We start from the raw sequence: 26,056 nt of genomic DNA on the forward strand, positions 1-26,056 counted from the left end.
ATGTGCCATTGGGAGTGAGAGGGGCAAGTCGTTAGACACTAGTTGTATTGTTCAGAAACCAAAACCAAAGCTTTTGGTTAAATGTCTGTGCTGATTTAACCTAGTGTGAAAGATGCGACACTTCACGTCAAAGCTTTTTTGTCTATACATTAATACAATTCAGTAAGGAATACACAAGTCTTTGTAAAGAAACTGTTGCTGTAGTTTTTGTCAAGCCTATTCACACACAAACTACAATACCTTCCACTCAAGGATTGTCATCTAAAAAAGATTAGAGTTGTGTCTTTGAGGGGTTGTGGTACATTTAGACCAAGACCAATCACTGAATGTTGAATTAATTTGATAATTATATCAAAATTTAACAAAACAGTGTGATGGGTATTTTTAAAAGCTTAAAGATCTTACACAATTTCATCATTCTTTAATGATATCAAACAAATGTAAAGACAGCACGTACAGTAATTTGAATACTAACATCAAGATCCATTTTCTGCCCCTTAATGTTTGTTTGAAATTATCTGTGAAAAGCCATGCAAAGTCAATTAAGAGTCGTTTTTAAAGGTCAGGAACAGTCGAATTCAAAAAGTGCAGCCAAAAGCTATTTGTTTATGCATGAAGGTGGTCAGTGGTGTGGAATATAGTGATTCAAAATCTTAAAAAAAATATACAGTACACACTCCAGATGAAGTCTACTACTACCAAGATCTGTCTCAAGCATTAGAAGACTTTATCATCTTTATCAAAGTTTTAGCAAAAATAGGAGGTAATCTATATCAAATTAATTCACATAAGACCATTTATTTCCTCTTTTTAATATAGATACAACAGGTGTTGCATTATAATAAATTTTATTAAACTCCTCTCAACCTACAATCTAGTTCCATCACAACAAAAAACATTGCTAATCACAGTGAAATTGTCTGTGAGTTTCAGTTTACACCTGCAAATTGATGCAATATTTAATTTCAGGCAAGCAACAGTTTACAGGCCCTGATGAGTCACTACCAATTTGCACATGTTTGAAATTCAGTTAAAAAGAGTATACAAACTTTGAAAAAAGTAAATAGTAGAAACAACCTTCCCCTGATAGGTGTGGGTGGTACATTTTTATTGTTCCATTATATTTTTGGTGATATAACTGTGCAACAGATTTACTTTAACCTGTCATTTTGAAAATTAGCAGAGATCTTAAAGCCGACTCAAATTCTTGACTATTTAGGTAATTAAATTAAATTAGGCACATCCTCGGTTGTAAACTAATCTAATTAACTTGTGTGTAACAGCTCTGAACAAGGAAACATTATAGTTGCCACTGGATTATACACAGATACATTGGTGTATATACCAAGGAAAAATTATAGTTGCCATTGGTTCATACACCAATTACTATGTTTTAAGTAAAAATATATGTAATGCTATTATTTTAATCTTAAAATGTTATAGGACACTATGGGAGTCTTGAAAAAAATGCATGGCGTGGATGAGATGTTTCCATTTTGAGTAGCAGGTGGCTAATCACCCACTCAGAATCCTGCTGATTGTGGAACATCCCAGGAAGCCTCTGTTGCCCACACACACAAACACACACATAATCTGACTCAGCCTGAAACTCAGAGGGTTGAGCAGCATCCTGCCTCACACATGTCTTCCGGGGTGCGTGTCTGTGTGTGGGGGGGGGTGTATATTCTCAGTACATACACAGAGAGCTGACATCAGGTTTTTTTTCTATTATTAATAACTGAACAGGCACAGTGGGTAGATTCTCACCTCTCCACTCAAAGGTCCTTATTCATGATTATAATGAAGGAACAACTGTAAGCGCTAAACATGCTAAATTCATTTTATACATGTGACATTTCTTTGTATTTCTTTTTGTTAAAAGTTAAAAGTGAATGTACAAATATACAATATACAAACTGAATGTACAATATACAAACTTAAAAGGAATATACAAACGATTGCACATTGTATTTCTGAACTGTATACACTTTTGTATAACGATTCACCGGGCTGTGTTTTAAATGGCTCTGTTTTAAATGGCTCTGCTCTAAAGAACGGCTATAGCCAGCAAACATGTTACATGCACAAATACACAAATACCCTAATGTAATGAACTAGCATTATTAAAATAATGGTTTTGAAATGCACAATTTGCCCATGCAGGGGTTTTTTTTTTGTTTGTTTTTTACAACAGCAGTTTTACTCTTGCTTCAAAATAGCATATTTTCCACTTTGCCTTCTTTGTAGAATAAACCTAACTTTAATGAGGATCAGTTACTGCAGACTCTATGTCATGCAGGCTCCCTGAATGTCCCTGTGGTAAACACTGCAAACATGGTGCAACACCTGCATTAGTATTGACTCAGAAAAAAGGAGGGGGGTGTGCTTTAATAGTGTAGCACTAGTACTATTATATAATGTACTCTACATGCTGCCAATTTTTGTTTTATTTGTATAGCACTTTTATCAATGGACATTTTCCCAAAGTAGCTTTACAGATATAAGAAGGTTAGGAAGTGGGAAAGTATAGGTGTATTGCCTGTAAGTTTAACCCTTATAAGTTTATCCTTAATGTCCCCAATGGGTAAGCCAGTGGTGACAGTGGCATGGAAAATCTCCCTGACATGGTATTAGGAAGAAACCTTGAGAGGAACCAGACTCAAAAAAGAACCCATCATCATCTGGATGGCACCGAATGTCCATTCAACATAGTTTTATCATTGTTGAGTTGTGCTGTTCATGTATATTGCATTCCTAAACCATTGTAGTACTGTTTATAATAACTATAATCCAAATCCATTCTCATAGTTCTTGAGTTGCTCAGTAACTTAATGGAGCTTCAAGTAGTTCATATGGAACCATTCTCAACTGCACAGAGTGGTCTCCATACAGAGGTAGGACAGTGCTTAACTACAGACAGAAAGAGAGAGAGAGAGAGAGAGAGAGAGAGAGAGAGAGATGGGGGGAGGGGGTCGACTTCCGCTCTTTAAAGCGTATTATTATTCGGGTAATATTTGCTTTTATGGCGTAGTGAAATGTTTACTCCTCATACCCTGCTGCTTCTTGCTTCCCCCCTCCCTCCACCAGTGCATGAGCTCTCTGTGCTGCCCGCTATTGCGGCGATGTGCTCCAGATGTCGTCAGACGCAGGAGGTGGAGCTCGAGATGTTGCAATCGCGCTCAGTACAGCATCATCGAGGCGAAGCTGGTGTCACGCACAAAAAAAAGAAAGCATAATAGGAGTCACCGAGCAAACTGGGAGCCCACAATTCGGACGCTCAGGTGGAGGGGTCACGTCTGAATGTATGAGCCTCATTCATTAAACTCTCTCAAGTCCTGTTTGAGCCGTAACCATATGGTTAAGCCCAGGACACTCCACTGCTGGGACACGTTTCTCTTAACTTTCTGGACTTAACTTTTTTTTTCCCTCCATCTGAACCGTTCGTTAGAACCATATCTTTTTTTTTATTATTCGATGTTTATTTTTCAATCAGCTTTGCTCTTTTTATTTCAAGACCAAGAAGCTGCGTTACTCAAGAAGATCGACTTTGTTCTTGTGATTATCAGCCTTCATTCAGCCGGAGTCAGGAACAAAGGCATTAGTGTCAACGCTAAATGTTTTTCCCACTTTAAGACTTCAGCATTATTCCCCGAACAACTTAACAAAAGGAAACTACAAACCTCCAAGTCTGAACAAATTGAAACCCTCATTTTGTTTGATTTTCCTCTACATTTGCGTCTTGGATACTTTTTGGACTCAGCAGCCAAGTACAGTTGAGGAACAATCACCTCGTCCAGCCTGGCTCTCGGCGTTAATTCTCCTGGAAGAGTTCCTGTGTACACTTCTATACCAGTTGCATATTCACTTTCACTAGTTTTTATTTTATTAGTTTTGTAAAAAAAAAATGTATTGAGGCAAAAAAGATCATATCTGAGTTGGACTCCAACAACTGGCGCTGGAGTTGAATTACTATTGTTCTGCTGTTGAAGGAGCGAGTCCTTTGTTCAGCAGCGAGGTGAGTGGCACCCGTTTGATTTTCTTCCTTTTTTTGCTAATTATCTCACTAACAAAGACAAGATTGTCGCCAGGTACTTGCTGTCTCAATGAGCTGCACTTTGTTTTAAAAAAAAAAAAGATTGTGAAATAGTCTGGGTTAAACTTTAGATGGAAAAAGTGATGGTGCAACTCTTTCGCAAAACCTGCCCTCAAACGCGACACGCTATTCCGGGTTTCTCAAATGCGTCCGATTTCCACGCTTCGTTATGTGTATACAGGGTTTTTTAATACAATAATTTGGGGGAAATTTCGGCACAAACTGATTATTTGCTTAAGCCTGGGTTATGTGTAAACTATCGGAAGGTGGCAGTGGAAAAATGAGACTGCGCTACGTCACTGTGTGACGCGCTTGAATGTGTAATAGGTCGGTGTGTGACTCACTGGCAGCGCCTATGCTTTCGACAGTAACTCGAGTACGAGACTGGTTGCATCAAGCAACTGTGCTCATCACACAGACATTCACCCATTTTTAGTCTGTCTGATGGAACAGCGGATGTGATTCAGCCTTGCCTTCTCCCGGATGGCTTTATCCCCATAGCTCACTTGTTATTTCAACTCGAGCCTGCTCAGAGGTCCCTATTTGTGCAACTGCATGAGTCTAAAGTAACCTTCATTTACCTGGTAAATATGTGCAAGCAAACATTGGCCAACGAATACCAGAAAACACAGCATATGGTGCACTTGAGGCTATGCAGATCCTATTCCAACCAGTCCTTTGAGCTAATTTTGATCTTTTGTTTTCAAATGATTTATACAATGGCTCTTTTCATTAATTTTTCTACAGATGAGCGTAAACCTCTCTGCACCTGCGCTCCCGCTGCGTCTAAAGCGAGTGGACTGTGAAGACTCCCAAAACACCCATGCACCAAAATGCAAGCGTCGTAAGCTGAGCCAGCCCCCTTCCCCTGGTCTAGCGCCATGCCTCCGGCCTCAAACACACAGCACGGAGCACACAGGTCCAGAAAAGCTCTGTGTCTCTTCCATTGGGAGCTATATTCTACTAGAGGCCACAGAGGGCACCCAGACATATCGAGCTGTCCATCGCATCACTGAGCAGGAGTTTACCTGTAAGGTAAGGTTATTCTCTGTCAATATGGATTTTGTTTCCATAACAAAGCACTTGCCCTTAGTTAAAAGTAAAAGCAACTAGAGGTAACTGGGGGACTGATTATCTAATGCTGCCTTTCTTGAATGCACTCGTTTTTTCATATTATGTTGAGGTCATTCCATTTCTTTTCTTTGTGTGGCTTGTGTTAACAAAAAAAAAATTCTAGTTCTTTGTGGTGGTCTATAATTAATTTTGCCTATGTTTGATAGGTATTTTCGATGAGGAAGTACCATGAGCTCATCGCTCCGTACACCCGTCTGCTTCCTCATGACAACATTTGTAAGATATCAGAGATCATTATGGGCGAGCAGAATGTGTACATCTTCTTCGAACGCAACTACGGTGACATGCACTCATATGTGCGCACCTGTAAGAGGCTCCAGGAGGACGAAGCCGTGCGTCTCTTCAAGCAAATGGCATCGGCGGTCAACCACTGTCATGAAAATGGCGTCGTATTGAGAGACCTCAAGTTGCGCAAATTCGTCTTTACTGATGCACAAAGGTCAGTCATTATTTTAGCCACTGGCTTGCTCATCAGGGACAAACTTACTCATAAAGAACCATTTTATTCATTTTTTATCAGCACATTATCTGTTTAAAGCCTTTTTAAAACAATATTCATGGTTAAATAAAATCAACTACATAGTAATTGAATTGAATTTGATCTATTACCTATCAGAAAAACACGACCAAACTAGTAACTATAGAAGTATCTGATGTAAATAAATAGTTTTGAGTTTGGATTTCTGTGTAATATCATATCGTAGAAAGGGACCTAAATGAATGTTGCTCTTTGCCCACAGAACAAAGCTGGTTTTGCAGAACCTAGAGGACTCCTGTCTCCTCAACGGAGATGATGACTCTCTCACAGACAAGCACGGGTGTCCAGCCTATGTGGGACCAGAAATCCTGAACTCACGACATTCATACTCTGGAAAGGCAGCAGACATTTGGAGCCTGGGAGTTGTACTCTACACAATGCTGGTGGGTCGCTACCCCTTTCAAGATGTGGAGCCTGCTGCCTTGTTCAGCAAAATACGCAGGGGTGCCTTTACAATCCCCGAGACTCTGTCCCCAAGAGCCAAGTCTCTAGTGTGCTGCATGCTCAGAAAGTCACCACTGGAGAGGCTGGAGGCCCAAGACATTTTGCTGCACCCGTGGCTCCACTGTAGCAACAATACCTTTGTCAGCCAGCACCCTAACTCCAGGCACTCAAATGACCAAGTGGTGCCAGACTTTGAGAAAGGAAAAGAAGGAGACTGTTACTGAAACATGGTGAAGAACCAGAACGAGCTTTCACCTGCTTGCATCTGCCTGCACTGTCTGTGATCTCTGACTGTTTGAGGTGGCTGCAAAATGAGAAACACTTAGCAGATTCAAGACAAAGTGAACTGGATTTCTGTTTGGAATCAGGTTCCTTCTCTTTGTGGTCTATACAAATAGACCTAAGGTTGGTGTGAATACCTATGGTGATACATGCTGTTTAAGATCAAAATGAAAGGGCTATAAAATGGTGTTTTGGGGCTTTAAAATGACTTCAGGAGTAGATTTGCTATTGAAGGCACAAATGGACCTTTACCCCTCCACTCCTGCAAACATTTAGTTCAACAGTGTTGTGATTTTCATGTATATACTTCATACAATGTACATTTAAATTTGTGAAAGACTTTGATTTGTTTTGCCCGATACCTCCGACTTGAATCCTGGAATACTTGATGCACAGTATGTGCCTTTTTAGTATGTACTGTTTACATATTTTTCAGTGGGAAACACAGTAATTTAAAGTGCCTTTTCACTATGAAAATAAGTTTATAATTAAGTAGGTTTTTTTTTTTGTTTTGTTTTTTTGAGTAACCTACCAAAGATTTAAGTTCACCAAACCTCATTAAATGTGTGACTTTCTGATAGGTTAGCCGAAGTGCTCACATTGGCTTTCTTGTATATGAAGGGTTTAAAAGAATAGTGTTTCACAACACTTAGAGGCATATCTGTTGTCTTGTGACTCACCCTGTTTTTGATTTACTGAGATAACATGATAGAAAAGAAAAAATGTCGTGCCATGTTCGTGTAAATTAGAAGCTATAATCCACACACATTCTCTCTTTCTCTCTCTCTATGTATGTGTGTGTGTGTGTGTGTGTATATATATATATATATATATATATATATATATATATATATATATATATATATAAACCATTCAGGATTAAGATTCTTTAAAGCCAGGTTTGTAAAAGTGTTCTGAGGAACCTCTGATGTTATTGTTGGCATGGTGTCTTTGTTCATAGATAAAACATGACCTAGGGCTTGAGTACTGTCTGATATGTGTATGTGCTGTGGGTGGACATAGATCCCCAAGAATACAGAGTGTTCGTTCTTGCACACCACAGCACATTACCACGTAATGGTAGTGTGGTGTGTGTGACACACTGGAAAAAAAGAGAAGCATTACAGTTGTCGGCAGTAATGCCTGCGAACAGTGTGTTGACAGTCATCAGTTTGTCAAACTATTATGTGAATTTGTAAATATCTTTTTTTTTTTTTCTTTTTTCTAACTATGGCAACAAAAGGACACTACATTTTGTTCTCAGTTGAAGGGGTCATTGTAATTGTTTTGTAAGTATTTGTTGCCAGTACAAATAAACAAAGTACACACAAAAAAGTGTTGTTTTCTGCATGACTATAAAATATTGATTTTCTACTTACTGTGCTTCAAGGGTTAAAACTAGAAATCCCACCTAACGTAGGATATTATTAATATATCTATCTATCGATCTATCGATCTATCTATCTATCTATCTATCTATCTATCTATCTATCTGTTAACCATTAATGAAGTAAAACAATTAACTTAAACTGATAACTTTAGAGATTTATTAAACATAATTAAACATAATAGAGCCCAGAGCACACAAGGCAAAAGCTGTTTATCTTCTGAAATGCACCAGACAAAGAAAGATTTGCACCCTAACAAATGTATATACAGAAATATGCACATTAAAGTACACATTTATGATTCCCAATGCTTTTCTCTATGGGTTTTAATTTCTAAATCCCCTGCAATAATAAATGTTCTGAGTAACAATAATGCATTTTATAACATTTAAAGTTTCAAGAATTTCGGTAGCTTCGGTATAATTAAGCTACCACAAACTAGTGTTATGCACTATAGAGTCGCGCACAATATAAAACAAATGCCAAAGACACTCAAACACTGTTTAAGTAGCTGCCACCACAGAGAATATACTGAGCTGGTTACTAGTTTATATATATATATATATATATATATAAAAGATTTTACATGACAAAAGTTTAGCATATCATTGGAACAGAATCCCACCCTGGATCACACTACTGTAATGTTACAACATCTTGCTAAAATGTAATAAATGGTACAGATAACATTCAACTTATTTAAACTGATACTGGTATAAAACTTAAATGATAAACAATAATGTTATTGTAGAACAGTCATTTTAAAACAGTAGCATATTAAAAAAGTATTCTACTCAAGCATAGCAAAAGGCCAACACCCAAGATAATTTTAACATTACCCATACTGCAGTAGAAAAAAAAAAAAAAGATTAAATCATATTGGCCGGCCATACAACAGGTTACTTCAGTGTGATCGTGCCTTTAAATGCAACAAAAGCATAACACTCGTTTCCAAAATCCACCAAGTCTGACATTCTGAAAAGAAAACAATTTGCTCATTGGCAACCCCAGCATACTCCAAGAAAATAACACACAAATACAATATAAAACACGTTTGGTCCCTTAATATGACAGCAATCAAGTTTTTATAACTAGATAAATGAAACAACAATGATAATTCTTAGAACTAAGAGGGAGGAAAGCAGAACACACCACCTGGTGGCAAAAAACAGCATTTTTAAAACCGGTACAAAAAAAGACAATATATTACAGAATTTATTCAAATCCAATAAAATGTTAATGTTAATAAAATGTTAATGCTAAATTGCATTTGCAGTTGGATTTCCTGTCCCCCCCTTTCTATTAGACATTTAAGTGACATTAAGTTAGTTCTGTTCTGACATACAATACACTGACCACAATCCTTAGTTTTGCAAAAGGACTCTCATCCTCGTGCCTCAACTTAGGCAAAAAATAAAACAGTTTTAAAACTGTTGTAATAAAACAAGTGGTACAAGGATTAAATGATTTTAAAATTAACTCCAAATGTTCCGATCCATAGTATCTAGACAGATAGATGATCAAGTTCAAAGTGAAAATGCAAACACGCACACAAAAAAAAAAGAGCTGCAGTGTTAGGATGAGGAAGTTCAAATGCAAATGTAAAGGTTTGTTTTTGTCCAATATGACAGAATTAAACAAGTTTAGAAACTGAAATAGACTTTTCAATGGCGTTTTAATTCTGGACTGAAAATACATTTATCAATATATTCATTTTGCAAATTCAATTGTGAAGACACGGGATGGAATTGGAAACAGATGTATGCATTCATAAAAGTAAACTGTAAAGAATAAAGCGCTTCATCCAACACACTGTTATATATAAAATACAAGTATTAACTTTATAATCATATAAAAAGCACTCAACTGAAATTTTGAAAAAATGTAAAAAAATAAAAATAAAAAAATAAAATAAAAAAAAAGCATGTAATACTTTGCAAGTATGCAGAGATCCTCAGAATTTGGTGACAAAAAAAGAACTCCAATAACAAATACTGAAAAATACAAACACGATAAAATTTTTTAAAAATTAAACCAAGGTGTGAATCTCTTCCGGGTAATATTTTTTATTTCATTTTTCCTATTTTATAAAGAGAAAGGAACAATTACTTGAAATGAAATGGAAAAGACATTAGATCTCAAAAGTTTATTTATGAAAAATGTTTTTCAGAGGCATTCAGGAGCAAGGCAGAGGATTTATGACATCTTCACTGGGCACATAATGGCCGATACCTGCAATGAAAAGAACACAATCAGCTTGTGCTGGTACAAGTTACTGTCAAAAATGTTATTTAAATGTCAATGCTTGTCTCCTAACAAAACTTTTTTCCTAAAATATTTCGCATGTCTGTTGTTTAGTGTTTTTTGTGTGTGTGTGTGTGTGTGTGTTTGTTTGTTTTATTGTATTGTTAAATGCTGTGTAATTTAAATTATTGAATGCATGTGTTAAAATGTAGAAATGTAAAATGTAGAAAACAATTTCATGTCACTATACAATGTATACAGCTGAGGAAACGGCCTGCAAATTAACCTTTCATACATCATATACTTTATGTTTTACATATTTTGCAAGCATGTACTATTTTTTAAACTATTAAAATGTAAACCTTTGAACATAAGGGGAACTCTGTGAGAATTATTATAAGGATATTTTATTATTTTATGGTGTACTCTCACCACTCCTCATCCATGTTGTTCTCCGCCTCCTCAAAGTTGCCTTGGTCCAGGTCCAGGTTCAGGTCCTGGTCTGTTTCAACTCCCGAGTCTCGTGGAGTCATAAAAAGACTAGAATCCAATGTAAGCAGGTATTAAACACTACATACTAAAATTTACTTCTACATGAAATATTAACAAACTTAAATGCTCATGTAATTATTTAGTTTATCATTATAAAGTTTATATTACTTTTAAATCAGGAGTGATACAACAGGAGTAAATAGCATACACTACCTAACAGAGCGGCATGTAAAAAACACAATCCTTTTCAGCCTCTTGTTGTGGAAAAAATAATTGAGGGACCACAGGTTGCCTTCTTCACCATACGGGTCAGAATCAAGGTCTGGATTATAGCTAGAATTATAACAGAATATTGTCATTAAGTAGTACATAATTATCGTGTACATCACATTTATTATAAAATGTGGAAAATAAATCAAGTGATCTATATTAATTATAATACCAGAACATGTATATTGTCTAAGTTTTGTATAAGAATTTGTACCTGTAAATGTCACACTCGTTCAAACTGATCTCAGTGTCAATGTCCTCCCAGAGCTTAGATTGCAAGTGACTGTATGCCTCCCCAGCAGCAGTAGACAAGCTACTGTTCACAGCATTAATCACCTAAAAGAGTGTATTTTTAGCTTTACATTCACTTAGTGGTATCATTAAACATAATCTAAACAGCTCTTTAGCTTGGTGCAGTTTTAACAATGCTTCTAAGTGTGAAAATTTGCCTACCCAGTTGACACTAGGCTCTCTACTAAATTCATGCCCTCGGGTGCGGCTGAAGTCATAGTCTGGCCTGAAGGACTCGTTAAGGGTAGCAATCAAGTAGAACAGAGTCTTCCTGCTGCACTTGTCAGAAAGTGGACCCTCTGCTTCATCACCACTTTGACTTTGACTCAGTCTAAAAGTACATAAACATGTGTTACAAATATAGAATCCACTGTCCACTTATAAATAACTTGTCCTCGGAACATTCATGCAGTTAATTAATCAAAAACATGGCAGCAGTGCAATGCAAAAATAAAAAATTTTAAAAAGTGCCAATACCAGGCAAGAGAAGTCTTTTTCACATCAAACATGAAAATGAACATTAAAATCTCTGTGACTCTCATTGTATCATGAAGATTTGGGCTGGTTTGAGTATTTCAGAAACTGCTATTCCCTTGGGATTTTCCACACACAATTTCTAGATGAATAGTTTCTGTGAGTTTCCCCACATGGTAGCCTCAGATTTCTGTTCTTGGCTGACACTTAAACTTGATGTGGTAGATGGGATACAAGAGCAAGAGACCACACAATTGAACGTCGTAAAGCCACAGTAAATCACGTTTGTAAACAGATAAGTTACTGTTGTAGAAGACAAATGCTATAAAAAGAAAATAAAACAAAGAAACGCAGCAAGCTAACAGACTTGATTTGTCTTTTTAAGGAAAAAATATGCATTGGTGTTTTCACTGAAAACCACAAGAGTGACTAAAAATGTAATAATTTATTGCTGCTGTTATTTGCTGCTTTTAGATTTAGCTTTTGTTTGCACCGTTTATTGAATCCATCACTGTCATGAGGGAGGTGATTGCGCAATCTGATGCTCGCAAGTCATGACAGAACAGATCATGTTATCAGAAGTTATCAAACACAATAGCACTTCACAAAACTATACCATTTTCACATGATGAGGATTATACAGTATTTGTTTACCATGCTGATGTTTCACCTTCATCTATTACACCAGTGTGTTTTCTTTTCATGTGCTCATGCTTCACTGTGGAACTTCCATGCAACACAAGCTCCACTTTGCATAATTTCCAGGTACGGTTTTCTTTGTTGCGTTTAATATAAAATGCTCCCATGCCTTGGATGACTTGGGACACACAATGTTTCCTGCTGGCAAGTGGCTGTGTTATCTTACCCTCATGCTACACAGTAATTTGAGCAGCCCAAGCATTTGTTGACAACAAATTTCTCTATCGATTATTATTGATTTTCTGGATTAGTTGTTGCAGCCCTACATGGCACAATTAAAGAAAGTGGTCTTGTCATATGAATCATGCGTTCTTTTACACATTATTTTACATTGGGTAAAGATAGCACCAAGCTCCACTAAGCAAAGAAGGCAATTAATAATAATTAGTCCTGGCATTTATTCACATGGCTGTTACTTTCACACAGACCACCTACCTAAACATTATTGCGGACCAAGAACGCCCCTTCATGGCAAAACTATTGCAGTTGCCTTTTTCAGCAGGAAAATGCTATAGTGTGAGAAAGATTGCAAAACTCTCCCAAGTGCTGATTTGGCCTCAATTTTCTCATGTCTCGATTATACCACTTATGTGAACCAGCTGGACAAACAAGCCAGCACTATAGAGGATCCATTTCCTTCTTACAGGGCTTGAAAAATGTGCCGCTGACATGGTGCCAAATACCACACCACACCTTCAGAAGCTTTGTGTGTCCATGACAAGTGTTTTTTATTGTTATGGTTGATCAGGGTGTATATATGTTTTATATATATATATATATATATATATATATATATATATATATATGTGTGTGTGTGTGTGTGTGTGTGTGTGTGTGTGTGTGTGTGTGTGTGTGGCCTTACATGCACAGGTTTCAAATAAGGGACAGCATTTCATGTACATACTTGTTAGGGCTGACTCCAGAAGACTGAGGAGGGGACAATGCTTCTAGCACATGAGGCAGTCCCTCCTGACAAAACTGCTTAAACATCTGCTTGTCTTCTCCTGCCATTTTACAGGAGTAGCTTTCAATTCTAGGAAAAGAAACAGCATCACAAACATAGCAGTCTGTTTGTTGTTTGTTCTTTTTAATGGCATGCCAGCATGAGCAGCTATTTTCAGCAGTATTATTGCAGTAGATGTTTACCAAGTTTCGACTGTGGCAAAATTTTGTATTTATAGTTATTCCTTTTAGTACTCCGTAAGTATTACAGTATTTTCCTAACTTATTTTTTTGCACAAAAAAAGTCAGTAGATATTAACAATAATAACAATATTTAAGAAGCGATTCCATGCTAGAGATGAGGCATGAATCAACATTAGATGCCCAGTCGTCATACTTGTCACATTCACATATGCCAATGTTCTACAATACAGGTCTCATTACTCTTGATCAACTGATAAACATAGATCCTGTTCAGTCTACTGACATGACAAAACAAACAAAAAACAACTTACCGCCCAATTATCTTGCAGTCTCCAGTCTCTATTGTTAGCTGAGAATTGATTGCTTCAAAACTTGAATTTTCTAAAAGCTTCATTGTAGGTTAGCTGTATTCTGACAAGAAAAAAACAAAAAACAAAACAAAACAAAACAGGACTTCAGCCTTACTAATTAACCTACAAAACTTTTCTATATTAGCAAACTGCAGCTATATGTACACCATATACCATATGATTCCAACATGTAATTGTCTGCTAAACTTTATTGCAACGTTTATCTGTCGCCTAAAACATGCGCCAAAGCACTCGAGTCTTTAATATAGATTAATATTACTGCACAAGTACACGTAAAGGTCTTTGTCGAGAGCTTATTGCACTTCGATGTCGGATGAATATATCTTCCTTCTCACTGTGAAATTTCCAGCACCTGCCATTAAAAGTGAAATAACGAGAAAAATTAGGCATCCCAGCTACTGACTCCGAGCTTAAGCAGAGGCGCAAGGCTTTTGCAAGCCTTTTCTTATGCGTCTCGTTTTTTTTTAGACGCAGACTTTCTTAATATTTTCGTCTATAATATTAACTTCCCAGCTAGCGACACTTTCCCAGGTCGGAAAGATGTTTATTTACATCCGGTAGAGCCGGAAGAAGGGAAATATGACTACTAGACTGACACCAACTGGACTGGAGCTTCAGTCTGCACATGGATTTAAAGAACCTTTGCAGAAGTCCAGGGTATCTGTTTGTGTCTATTTACCAAAGCCTGACTAGTTATATAATCTCCCCCTTGGTGTAAATGAGTCTGTGTGTGTAATGAGCTGGTGTCCCACTCTGGGTGAAATTTACTGCTTTACACATAGCGGTCCTACAACCCTGAGTGTAAGCTGTTAGTACAGTTTAATTAAATGGTGTTAGGGAGGTTTACTATCTAGCTCGAAGAACCAACACCATTCTTGCTGTCATCTGCTAACTCCTGTTCGATAGGTGGCGCGATGTTGAATGACGGCGCTGCTGCTCAGTGTTGTGGCCTTTTAAGCACTCCGGCAAAGGGGGCCAACTGTCACAGAGGTAACTTATGGTAAACTGTGAATCTCCCTCTAGTGGTGAAGCGTGGAAATCCAACTGAAGGAGAACGCTTTTCTACAAATGGTGTTTGTTGAGTACCACATGCAGGGGCGTAGATTACACGGGGGATGCGGGGGATATGTCCCCCTTACTTTTTTAGTGGAGAGTTGTGTTCACGACATTTTTAATTGAGGTTTTTTAATTGAGCAATGTATATAAATGCAGAGTGATTTAAAATTCAAAGAGACAAGATAGTCTTATACATGACGTTCACGTATCCATGGCAATCAGTCACTCACTTGTCACGTCATCATCACACGCCCTAGTAGTGTAGCTCGCGTCGCATCCGCGGTCCCGCGCTGTATCCACATTCGGTTGTGATGAGCTCAAAGCGATAAAAAACGCTTCACTCTTTTTTACAAAAAAGTCAAGCAGTGTAAGTTGGCATATGGTATCCGAATTGTGTTGCACAGTGTTTAGTAACTCTGCCTGTTGCTCTTGTTGAATAATTACCAAGTTTTGAAGAAATTTTAAGGAAAAATAGCTGCTTGGACAAACTTTCACTTTTTTCTGTGTATTTTCCTTAACTCTTTTATAGATGGGAAGGAACGTCGCAGAAACACTTTTGGCAGTTTTAAGTAGCTTTATATATTGAGATATATGTTAGCTTTAACACTGTAAAAAGCTACTACTTTTAAACAAACCAGCCAGGAAGCTTAAAAGAAGTGACACTAAATGTTTATTTCATCTCATTGTATAATTGATATAATTGACATGTTTCTCAGTTGAGTTCAATACATATTTTCTTTCAATAATTTGTTTCAAATGACTTGTTTTATTCTTGATACATGGACTGTAGAATAGAACAAAATGAAGATTATTTAAATGTCCAAGTGTCCATTACTGTGTGCCATGTACTGTGCATACACAAAATGCAATTTAAAATATGTAAACAATATACTCTTAATACCATTATAAGGACATCTTTGTACTTTATACTCAAAAAGGTACACATTACTACCGTAGAGTACTAATGTGTTCCTTAATTTACAACTATACATTTTTGGGGTAAATAAGGTACAAAGATGTCCTTTTAAGGGTACTGTCTCAATGGCAAGCTGTTGTATTTCTTTCTTTCTTTCTTTCTTTCTTTCTTTCTTTCTTTCTTTCTTTCTGTTTTATAATCATAAAGCATATAAAGCAAAAAAATTATGATTAAAAATAAAACCTGTCAATTACACAATGTTTAACTGAATTAACAGGTTAACATTCACAGTGAGACACACGAATTTCAACCAGTTCACACACCACGCCTTGTGTTTCTCACTATGAGATTAAATGGAGGACTTGCAGTGCTATATTGACTTAATCGACATACAAATGGAAGTTCAATGCTGAGTTCATAGCTGTCTCAAGTTATAAAGAGTTTGATGAAACCTAACAGCCAATCAGACATGAGGATTTTTTTCCCCCGGGTATTTTAAGTGATCGCACTGCCAGTACTTTTCTTACTAGGCAACATGGATGAGCAGAGTGGAAGTTGGAGGAGCAAGATAAGATCCATCCAGTAGAGAATCCCTTCATTTTTATTTTTAGCATATTGATTTTTACTAAAGCCAGTAGCACTACAGAGACGAGAATTAACAACCACTACATGGACATTACAAGGAAAAGTGTAGGAGAGTGGAGGTTAGGGTTGGTAATTAACATGTTGGTACTATGACTGGTAAAGGGAGAGAGGTAGCTGTTATGATGGAGCAGAGATAGGAAGATAGGTTGTGTGTTTAGGAGAACAAGTGGAACGGGAGAAAGGCCAGTAACTTGGAGGTGGGTCTAAACTGTTCTACCATGGTATGGATGGAAAGAGAAATGGTGTAGGGGTGATCCTGAGGGAAGTCTACAAGGTGAAGAGAGATTCCAAAATGTTGATGAACTTGAAGCTGGAAGTTGAAGGGGTGATACTAAATGTTATCAGTACATATGCTCCACATGTGGTTTGTGGGATGAGGAGAAGGAAAAGTTCTGGAGTGAGTTAGATAAAGTGGTGGAGAGTGTAGGCAAGAAAGCTTGGCGATTGGAGCAGACTTCAAGCAGACTTCATGTAGGTAAAGGGAACAGATGATGAGGTGATGGGTAGGTATGGCCTTAAGGAGAGGAATGTGAAAGGGCAGAATTAGGTGGTAGATTTTGCTAAAATGATAGAAATAGCAGTGGTAAATACATATTATAAAAAGAATCAGGAGCATAGGGTGACACATAAGAGTGGAGGAAGATGCACACAGGTGGACTATATTCTATGCAGAAGATGTAACCTGAAAGAGATTGGAGACTACAGTCTCCAATCTCTTTCAGGTTACATCTTCCACCTAATTCCACCTAATTCTGCCCTTAAGAAGGGATAAGAAGTGGTGAAGGTGGATGAATTTAAGTACCTGGGGACAAACAATGCAAAGTAATAAAGAGTGCATTAAAGAAGTGAAGATCAAGCTTAAAAAGAAAAGATCAGCTTAAAAAATGTTGAGGAGTGTGTAAACGACATTAGACTTTTGTTCAACTCAGATAAGACGTAAGTACTTTTATTAGGACCACATGCAGCTGGAAGTAAACTTTCCGATTACGTAGCATCTCAGGATGGTGTTTCTGTCTCAGTGTGTAAAGCAGTCAAAGACATTGGTGTGATTATTGACCCTAGTCTTTCCTTTGAGGCTCTTGTGAATAATATTGCCAAGATCGCCTTCTTTCACCTTAGAAATATTGCTAAAGCTAGAAATATGATGTTATAGGATGCAGAAAAACTAGTTCATGCTTTTGTTAGATTAGAGTGCTGCAATGCTTTACTGTCTGGGGGTTCAAATAAGTGCATAAATAAGCTTCAGTTAGTTCAGAATGCAGCAGCAAGAGTCCTTACTAGGTCTAGGAAATATGACCACATCACCCCTATTTGTTGGTACTCAAATAATGAAGACTACAGCGGGACTCTAGCAGATCTTTTTCTTATAAAGCCCCACAATTATGGAACAGCCTTCCAATTAGTGTTCAGGAATAAGACACAGTCTCAGTGTTCAAGTCAAGGATAAAAAACATTTATTTAGTCAAGCTTTTTATCAGTAGATTTTTTTTAGGTAAAGGAGCAGATCTGGAGGTAACATGAATATAGAGTGTTCGGTAAACTGAGATATTTGTATGCTGTCGTCCACTCACTCTCACACATTTACTCAGGTTTGTTGATGGTGGTGTGGTGGGTCGTCTTTTATACTAGAGATCCCTCATGTCTTATTACGTTCTGTTTCTCCCTTTCAGTAATGCTGCTATAGCGAGTTTTGCCGGAGTCCCCAACTGCACAGTGACATTAACTTTCATACAACAATTAAGGATACTTAATAATCCATATCCTTCTGTTCCTGTCACCCCTCTTCTCTCTCTCTCTGTCTCTCTCTCTCTCTCTCTCTCTCTCTCTCTCTCGCTCGCTCTCTCTTTCGCTCTCTCTCTCTCAGTCGAATTAAACATGCTCCTGAGGTTCCAATGACCAATGTTCCTGATCCTCTCCTTATATCTGCCCACTTCGTCCAGGCCTGCCTCTGGATGGTGTTCTTTTCGATTGGAGGCCACTCTATGCAACTGGGGATGTTTCTCAACAACGCCCTGGGGATCCATGAAATTACGGAGTAAGAACCGGAACTCTGAAGATTTGGATTTGTACAGTAGTTAATGTCAGCAGTCTGCTACATGACTCTGGACTACAGTTTGCATCTATCACCATCACTGCACACCTCAACATTGTTTATCTGTAATAAATTGACATTCGGTGCGACCCAGATGAGGATGGGTTCCCTCTTGAGTCTGGTTCCTCTCAAGGTTTCTTCCTTGGGCTATCTCAGGGAGTTTTAAATAAAAAAAGATTTTTAATAAAACATTATAAAAGATAAAGGTGTTTTATAACAAGCACTGTAGCAGTGGGGTGGGAGAACCTAAGAAGGTTGAAAACAAGTCATGTTGTACATGGCTACCCCAAGGTCACATGTAGTCAACGGAGGTGTGATCAGAGAGTTGTCCATAGAGATCACGAGATCTTTATGTGGAGATAAATTACCTGGAATGAACAACATTTCAGTTTTCCTGGGATTCAGTGTTAGCTGATAAACTGCCATTCACAATAAGATATCTGCCAGACAAGTTGAGATTTCAGCAGAAACATGAGAGTCCATGAATAGGAAGAAGATAATTATTTGTTCCTCTGTCCAACGGTTATGACTACTGACCACCAGCAGTATGTGGACCACTGACAATTATATCCATATGTGGACCTTCCCCAAATTGTTGCCACAGAGCTGGAGGCAGTATTATAGTTTGTAAAGACCAACAGCAACCTCTAAAATCACATCAGTGTGTGTTCTTGCTGAGGTTGCTAAAAGGATTTGGCATAAATATTATTTAAGACCCTGCTGATTGTTCTGATTGCACTAAAGAGAGTGTTCTGCCTGGCTGTACCAGACTGTAGTTTGGTAAATTGGCTTGGGATCTCAGACTCAGAAAAAGAAAACTGTCCCAAAGATTTTCAGTTAGTGATTCTGATTTCCTCCCCCTCTATCCATGCAAGAGATTCTCAGGACTCTCGACATTAACTGAATTGCCTTTTTTTCTAATTTACACATTCGCTTTCACTTTACTCAAAGTACAAAAGCAGAAATATAAAAGATGAGTATGTTTGTGCTTTTTGCGACAAGGGTACACTAGGTAGTACCTAATAGTGACAATGATGTAGTATTTGCTATAAACAGCTTTATGTAAGTCACTTATTTTTCTAATTATTTCCGTTATGTACTTTTTTCTAAATGTTCACCTGGGTGTATAATGTTTTGACACTGTTTTTTTATGACAAATATAACTACCAGGGCACATTTTGTTCCCAAAAGATGCCTTAGCTATCAAAATAACTCACTCACTCATATGTCACTCATATCTATATTTTGAATCAAAATATGTATCAAGATTTCCTGTCAGTTGCCCACCTTCTTCAGCTGGTACCAGCCTAATATAGAGGTCATCCAAAAAAAAAAAAAAAAACCAGAAACTCATTAGCTAGTTTGTGCTGTATGGCCCCTGTGAGTGGTTGTTTAATAGAAATGACTGCACACATACAGTATGGCTAAATTTAAAAAGTATATTTTAAAGAATTTTTGTTGTAATTTGCACATAAAGTGAGTATGAATATGCTCAATGAGATTAACAAATGCTTCATAAAAGAATTGTATGTATTGCTTGTATATTAATTCCAATCATTTGTAAGTAGGACACTAGTACATGCTCAATCACAATTAGCATAATGTCACCCATGAATTACAGCTAACATTGATATACAGGTAGACGTGGATGAAGTACACAAACAATGTACTTGAGTTAAAGTAGAGACAGTAGGTAAAATATTACTTAAAACAATTATAAAATTGCTACAAAAGATTTAGCCTTAAAATGTACTTAAGTATACAAAGTATTATGGTTTATTATGGCATTAATTTCGTATTATACTTTTTGTCACAAGACTCTTGCTTAATTAACTCAGTTTATATGAAAAGACTCAAATGTTACTCTTAGCACACTAATCTATTAATAGATATTAATGAGTCAAACACTAATTGATATCTATTAAAATTATCATGAGCCCAAAACCCTCTTTTCAACTACTATACAAATAAAACCAAGGGCGTTGTGGTGAGTTAAAATCATGAGATTCTTCCATCATTTATTACTTTCAAAATGTTCTGTTTGCTGTTGAACTGATGCTGAATTGTATGTTCATGCTAAGTAGAGCACCGACCACACAGTCGCAATCAAAACATGTTCAAAACAGAGTGCATGCTTTAACCTGAATAGTGTCTTGCTGCATGTTTGACCAGTTAATTTTTTTATCCACTAATAAATAATAAGGAACAACTGATTTTGCAAAATGTAGTTATGTAAAAAGTAAGCTATTTGACTTTTGAAATGTAGCAAATGTCTCCTATAATGAAAAAACTACAGTAAAGTACAGATACCTGTACTTTCATAGAAAATAACAAGCATAATCCTAGATTTTTATTCAGCATGGTAGCAAAATTAACAGGAAATAAAAGCACCGCGCTAACATGCACACCATCAATAGGTAGTAATGATTTCATGAACTTTTTTAATAATACCTCAGGCAAGAAATCCAAACATTTAATATAAATTCAAATTATTTCACAAGTAACCCTGTAGACAGCAGCGTAATTATAACAGACAATCAACTACAAAGCTTCACTCCTATTCATGAGAATGACTTAATTTCATTAATTTCCTCATCAAAATCATCAACCTGCATTCTCGATCCCTTGCCTAGAAGTTTCTTTTAACAGATAACTCCAGAGGTAATTTAACCTGTTTTAAAAATAATAAACTCTTCCATTAGCACTGGTTATGTACCTAAATCCTTCAAACTGGCAGTTATCCACCCCCTTATTAAGAAACCTGACCTTGACCCATGTCAGTTGTCCAACTACAGACCAATATCAAATCTCCCCTTTATATCCAAAATTTTAGAAAAGGTTGTAGCACAGCAGTTATGCTCACACCTACTTATGAATAAAAATTTTTAAATGTATCAGTCAGGATTTCAGCCTCATCATAGCACAGAGACGGCGCTAGTTAAGGTGGTAAATGACCTGGTTTTGGCCTCTGATCGGGGTTTTGTCTCCTTACTTGTTTTGCTCGACCTTAGTGCAGCTTTTGACACCAATGATCACACTATACTACTTGCTAGACTTGAGAACGTTGTTGGAATAAAGGGAACAGCTCTCTCTTGGCTCAGGTCTTATTTGACTGATCGCTATCAGTTTGTTGATGTAAATGGTGAGTTCTCCACACTCTATGAGGTAAAGTTTGGTGTTCCTCAAGGATCTGTCTTAGGCCCACTGCTTTTCTCTTTATATATGCTGCCTCTTGGTGAAATTATTCATAAACATGGGATTCGCTTCCATTGCTATGCTGATGACACACAGCTGTATATTTCAGCAAAGCCAGATGAGAGATCAGCTTAACAATGTTGAGAAGTGTGTAAAGGACATTAGACAGTGGATGCTTAATAACTTTCTTCTGCTCAACTCAGATAAGACGGAAGTACTTTTACTAGGACCACATGCAGCTAGAAGTAAACTTTCCGATTACATAGCATCTCTGGATGGTGTTTCTGTTTCAGCATGTACGGCTGTCAAAGACCTTGGTGTGATTATTGACCCGAGTCTTTCCTTTGAGTCTCACGTGAATAATATCACCAGGATCTCCTTCTTTCACCTTAGAAATATTGCTAAAATTAGAAATATGATGTCGTTACAGGATGCAGAAAAACTAGTTCATGCTTTTGTTACTTCTAGATTAGACTACTGTAACGCTTTACTGTCTGGGTGTGCGAGTAAGTGCATAAATAAGCTTCAGTTAGTCCAGAATGCAGCAGCAAGAGTCCTCACTAGATCTAGGAAATATGACCACATCACCCCTGTTTTAATCAGTCTACACTGGCTCCCAATCAAATCTCGCATTGATTATAAAATATTACTACTGACGATAAAGCACTTAACGGTCTCGCACCACAGTATCTGAGTGAACTTCTGTACCAGTATGATCCTCCACGCCTATTTAGATCAAAAGGTGCTGGCTATCTGTTGGTTCCTCAAATAATGAAGACTACAGCAGGGGGCAGATCTTTCTCTTATAAAGCCCCACAGTTATGGAACAGCCTTCCAACCAGTGTTTGGGACTCAGACACAGTCTCAGTGTTCAAGTCGAGGTTGAAAACTTATTTATTTAGTCAAGCCTTTTATCAGTAGATTTCTTTTAGGTAAAGGCTCAGATCTGGAGGGAGCATGGATATAGAGTGTTTGGTGAACTGGTATATTTGTATGCTGTCGTCCATTCACACGTTCACTCGGGTTTGTTGACGGTGGTGTGGTGGGTCGTCTCTTATCCCAGAGATCCCTCATATCTGTGTTACCTTCTGGTTCTCCCTTTTAGTTATGCTGCCATAGCGAGTCTTGCCGGAGTCCAAACTGCACAGTGACATTAACTTTCATACACCAATAGGGACACTTAATAATCCATATCCTTCTCTTCCTGTCACCCTCTCTCTCTCTCTCTCTCTCTCTCTCTCTCTCTCTCTCTCTCTCTCTCGGTCGAGTTAAACATGCTCCTGAGGCTCCAGTGACCACTGTTCCTGCCCCTCTCCCCTCCGTGGATCTTTACACTTCTGTGCAGCTTGGGATGGTCTCTCATCAACACCTTGGGTGGTTCCATGTAATTCCGGAGTAGAACGGGTGCTTTGAGGATGGATTGGACTGTAGTTAATGTCAACAGTCAGCTACACTGACTCAGGAATACAGTTCGCCTCCTGATCATCATCACTGTACCCCGCAACATTGTATATCTGCTTCAAATGGACATTTGGTGCAACCCAGATGAGGATGGGTTCCCTCTTGAGTCTGGTTCCTCTCAAGGTTTCTTCCTTATGACATCTCGGGGAGTTTTTCCTTCCACAGTTGCTCATCAGGGACAAACATACTTACAAAGAACATATTTGCGTTTAATCACCACATTATCTGTGTAAAGCTGCTTTGAGACAATGTTCATTGTTAAAAGCGCTATACAAATAAAAATGAATTGAATTGAATTGAATAGATACGTGAAAAAGCTACTTTAATACAGTAATGAATTACATTTACTTTGTTACTGCCCTCCACTGTATCATTACAATTTAGGGGAATGAGGATTTTAAGATGTCAGCACAACAGAGATTATATTTTAAAAAGTACATGCAAAAATAAAGTACTAAAATACAGTAAAAAAGATTTTTAACTATTTATTTGTATGAGGCATCCAGCGTAAAACATGTGCCAAATCAAACGTGCGGAGGATCCGCTGTGGCGACCCCTAACGGGCGAAGCCGAAAGAAAGTTTATTTGTATGATACAGCTGCAAATAAGTATTTGAACACCTGAGAAAGTCAATGTAATTATTTGGTTCAGTAGCCTTTGTTTGCCATTACAGAGGTCAAATGTTTCCTGTAGTTTTTCACCAGGTTTGCACAGACTGCAGGAGGGATTTTGCCCCACTCCTCCACACAGATCTTCTCTAGATCAGTCAGGTTTCTGGCCTGTCGCTGAGAAACACTGAGTTTGAGCTCCCTCCAAAGATTCTCTATTGGGTTTAGGTCTGGAGACTGGCTAGGCCATGCCAGAACCTTGATATGCTTCTTACAAAGCCACTCCTTGGTTATCCTGGCTGTGTGCTTCGGGTCATTGTCATGTTGGAAGACCCAGCCTCGACCCATCTTCAATGCTCCAACTGAGGGAAGGAGGTTGTCCGTGTGCAGAAAAACACCCCCAAAGCATGATGCTACCACCCCCATGCTTCACAGTAGGGATGGTGTTCTTGGGATGGTACTCATCATTCTTCTTCCTCCAAACACGTTTAGTGGAATTATGACCCAAAAGTTCTGTTTTGGTCTCATCTGACCACATGACTTTCTCCCATGACTCCTCTGGATCATCCAAATGGTCATTGGCAAACTTAAAACGTGCCTGGACATGTGCAGGTTTAAGCAGGGGAACCTTCCATGCCATGCATGATTTCAAACCATGACATCTTAGTGTATTACCAACAGTAACCTTGGAAACGGTGGTCCCAGCTCTTTTCAGGTCATTGACCAGCTCCTCCTGTGTAGTTCTGGGCTGATTTCTCACCTTCCTTAGGATCATTGAGACCCCACGAGGTGAGATCTTGCATGGAGCCCCAGTCCGAGGGAGATTGACAGTCATATTTAGCTTCTTCCATTTTCTAATGATTGCTCCAACAGTGGACCTTTTTTCACCAAGCTGCTTGGCAATTTCCCTGTAGCCCTTTCCAGCCTTGTGGAGGTGTAAAATTTTGTCTCTAGTGTCTTTGGACAGCTCTTTGGTCTTGGCCATGTTAGTAGTTGGATTCTTACTGATTGTATGGGGTGGACAGGTGTCTTTATGCAGCTAACAACCTCAAACAGGTGCATCTAATTTGGGATAATAAATGTAGTGGAGGTGGACATTTTAGGCAGACTAACAGGTCTTTGAGGGTCAGAATTCTAGCTGATAGACAGGTGTTCAAATACTTATTTGCATCTTTATCATACAAATAAATAGTTTAAAAATCATATATTGTGATTTCTGGATTTTTTTTTTTGATTATGTCTCTCACAGTGGACATGCACCTACGATGACAATTTCAGACCCCTCCATGATTTCTAAGTGGGAGAACTTGCAAAATAGCAGAGTGTTCAAATACTTATTTTCCTCACTGTATCAGCACACCTAGGTGGTAAATGCTTAAATATTTCTCCCTGATTAAACAAAAAATCCAGTGTATGGCTTTTATCCAGTGTATGGCAGTGTATGGCTAATCTGTCTTACATTATGTGCCTGTGCATTTTTGATGCTTTACTGCAACTGGTGTGGGAGAAATTGCTGGCATTACCGCTGTCATTTGAAAACCTTGTTTTTGTACAATGGGTCAGAGTCTATAGCCCTAATGCTAAGCAAGACAAGAATGTGTAGTAGTTGATCGAATCTGTGCTTCAGCTACAGGCTTAGAGAACCACTATCTTTAAAAAAACAGGAATAGGACATGATGGCCCACTTCTATCTTCTATCTAACTGGTGAGCAATGTGTCTATATAGGTTTATTGTTTTATTATGCAAAATTATTTATCTGTATCTTTCCTGCCACTTGCATATCTGCTTTATTTTTATTTTTTTGCATGTATGAAATACCCACCTGGACAGAATCCCACAGTCTGCCTATGCTTCATAGCCAAAATCACTACCAACTGGGCTGTGACTACAAAAGATCTGTGGATCCTGATGACCATGTTTCATGGTTAATCTCAAGTCCTATCTCTTAGAGCTCTATGATGGAGACACAATTCAAAATGTTTGACTTGTTCTCCGGGCCGACTATTTGAATCATGTATAAACCACAGAATTTCCTGGACCATGTGCAATGCTGTCAGAAGCAAGCCACCAGTGCCAGGAGGAAAGTAATTAAATATCAGTGTATGTCAGATCATAACCCTTTAGCAGTTCACATTTGGCAGATTGGAATTGAATGGGGCTGCTTTAACTATATGTGTTGTATATGTAATGGCAAGCCATCTGTATGCCTGAGGAAT

The 26,056-nt window shown here is 37.9% G+C and overlaps 2 protein-coding genes across 3 annotated transcripts; one reads left to right on the plus strand and one right to left on the minus strand.

Moving 5' to 3' along the window:
* The first annotated feature begins 3,184 nt into the window (after positions 1–3,184).
* On the plus strand, positions 3,185–7,826 carry trib3 (tribbles pseudokinase 3). The gene is made up of 4 exons (XM_046875080.1): positions 3,185–4,015; positions 4,841–5,128; positions 5,374–5,666; positions 5,968–7,826. Exons 2-4 carry the CDS (start codon positions 4,841–4,843, stop codon positions 6,431–6,433), a joined length of 1,047 nt encoding a protein of 348 aa, XP_046731036.1. The 5' UTR covers positions 3,185–4,015; the 3' UTR covers positions 6,434–7,826.
* A 1,709-nt stretch (positions 7,827–9,535) lies between these two features.
* On the minus strand, positions 9,536–14,791 carry maf1a (MAF1 homolog, negative regulator of RNA polymerase III a). 2 transcript variants are annotated; one of them, XM_046875082.1, is made up of 8 exons: positions 14,714–14,791; positions 13,807–13,906; positions 13,254–13,382; positions 11,339–11,507; positions 11,100–11,221; positions 10,829–10,948; positions 10,556–10,663; positions 9,536–10,111 (listed from the first exon to the last, which is right to left on the minus strand). In XM_046875082.1, the coding sequence occupies exons 2-8, from the start codon at positions 13,887–13,889 to the stop codon at positions 10,087–10,089; spliced, it is 756 nt and encodes a 251-aa protein (XP_046731038.1). In that variant the 5' UTR covers positions 13,890–13,906; positions 14,714–14,791; the 3' UTR covers positions 9,536–10,086. The 2 variants fall into 2 exon arrangements, with proteins under 2 accessions (XP_046731038.1, XP_046731039.1); XM_046875083.1 differs by lacking the exon at positions 14,714–14,791 and adding an exon at positions 14,020–14,426.
* Between the last annotated feature and the right edge of the window lie 11,265 nt (positions 14,792–26,056).

The sequence above is a fragment of the Silurus meridionalis genome, chromosome 19, assembly GCF_014805685.1.
Source record: "Silurus meridionalis isolate SWU-2019-XX chromosome 19, ASM1480568v1, whole genome shotgun sequence".
Classification (NCBI taxonomy): Eukaryota; Metazoa; Chordata; class Actinopteri; order Siluriformes; family Siluridae; genus Silurus; species Silurus meridionalis.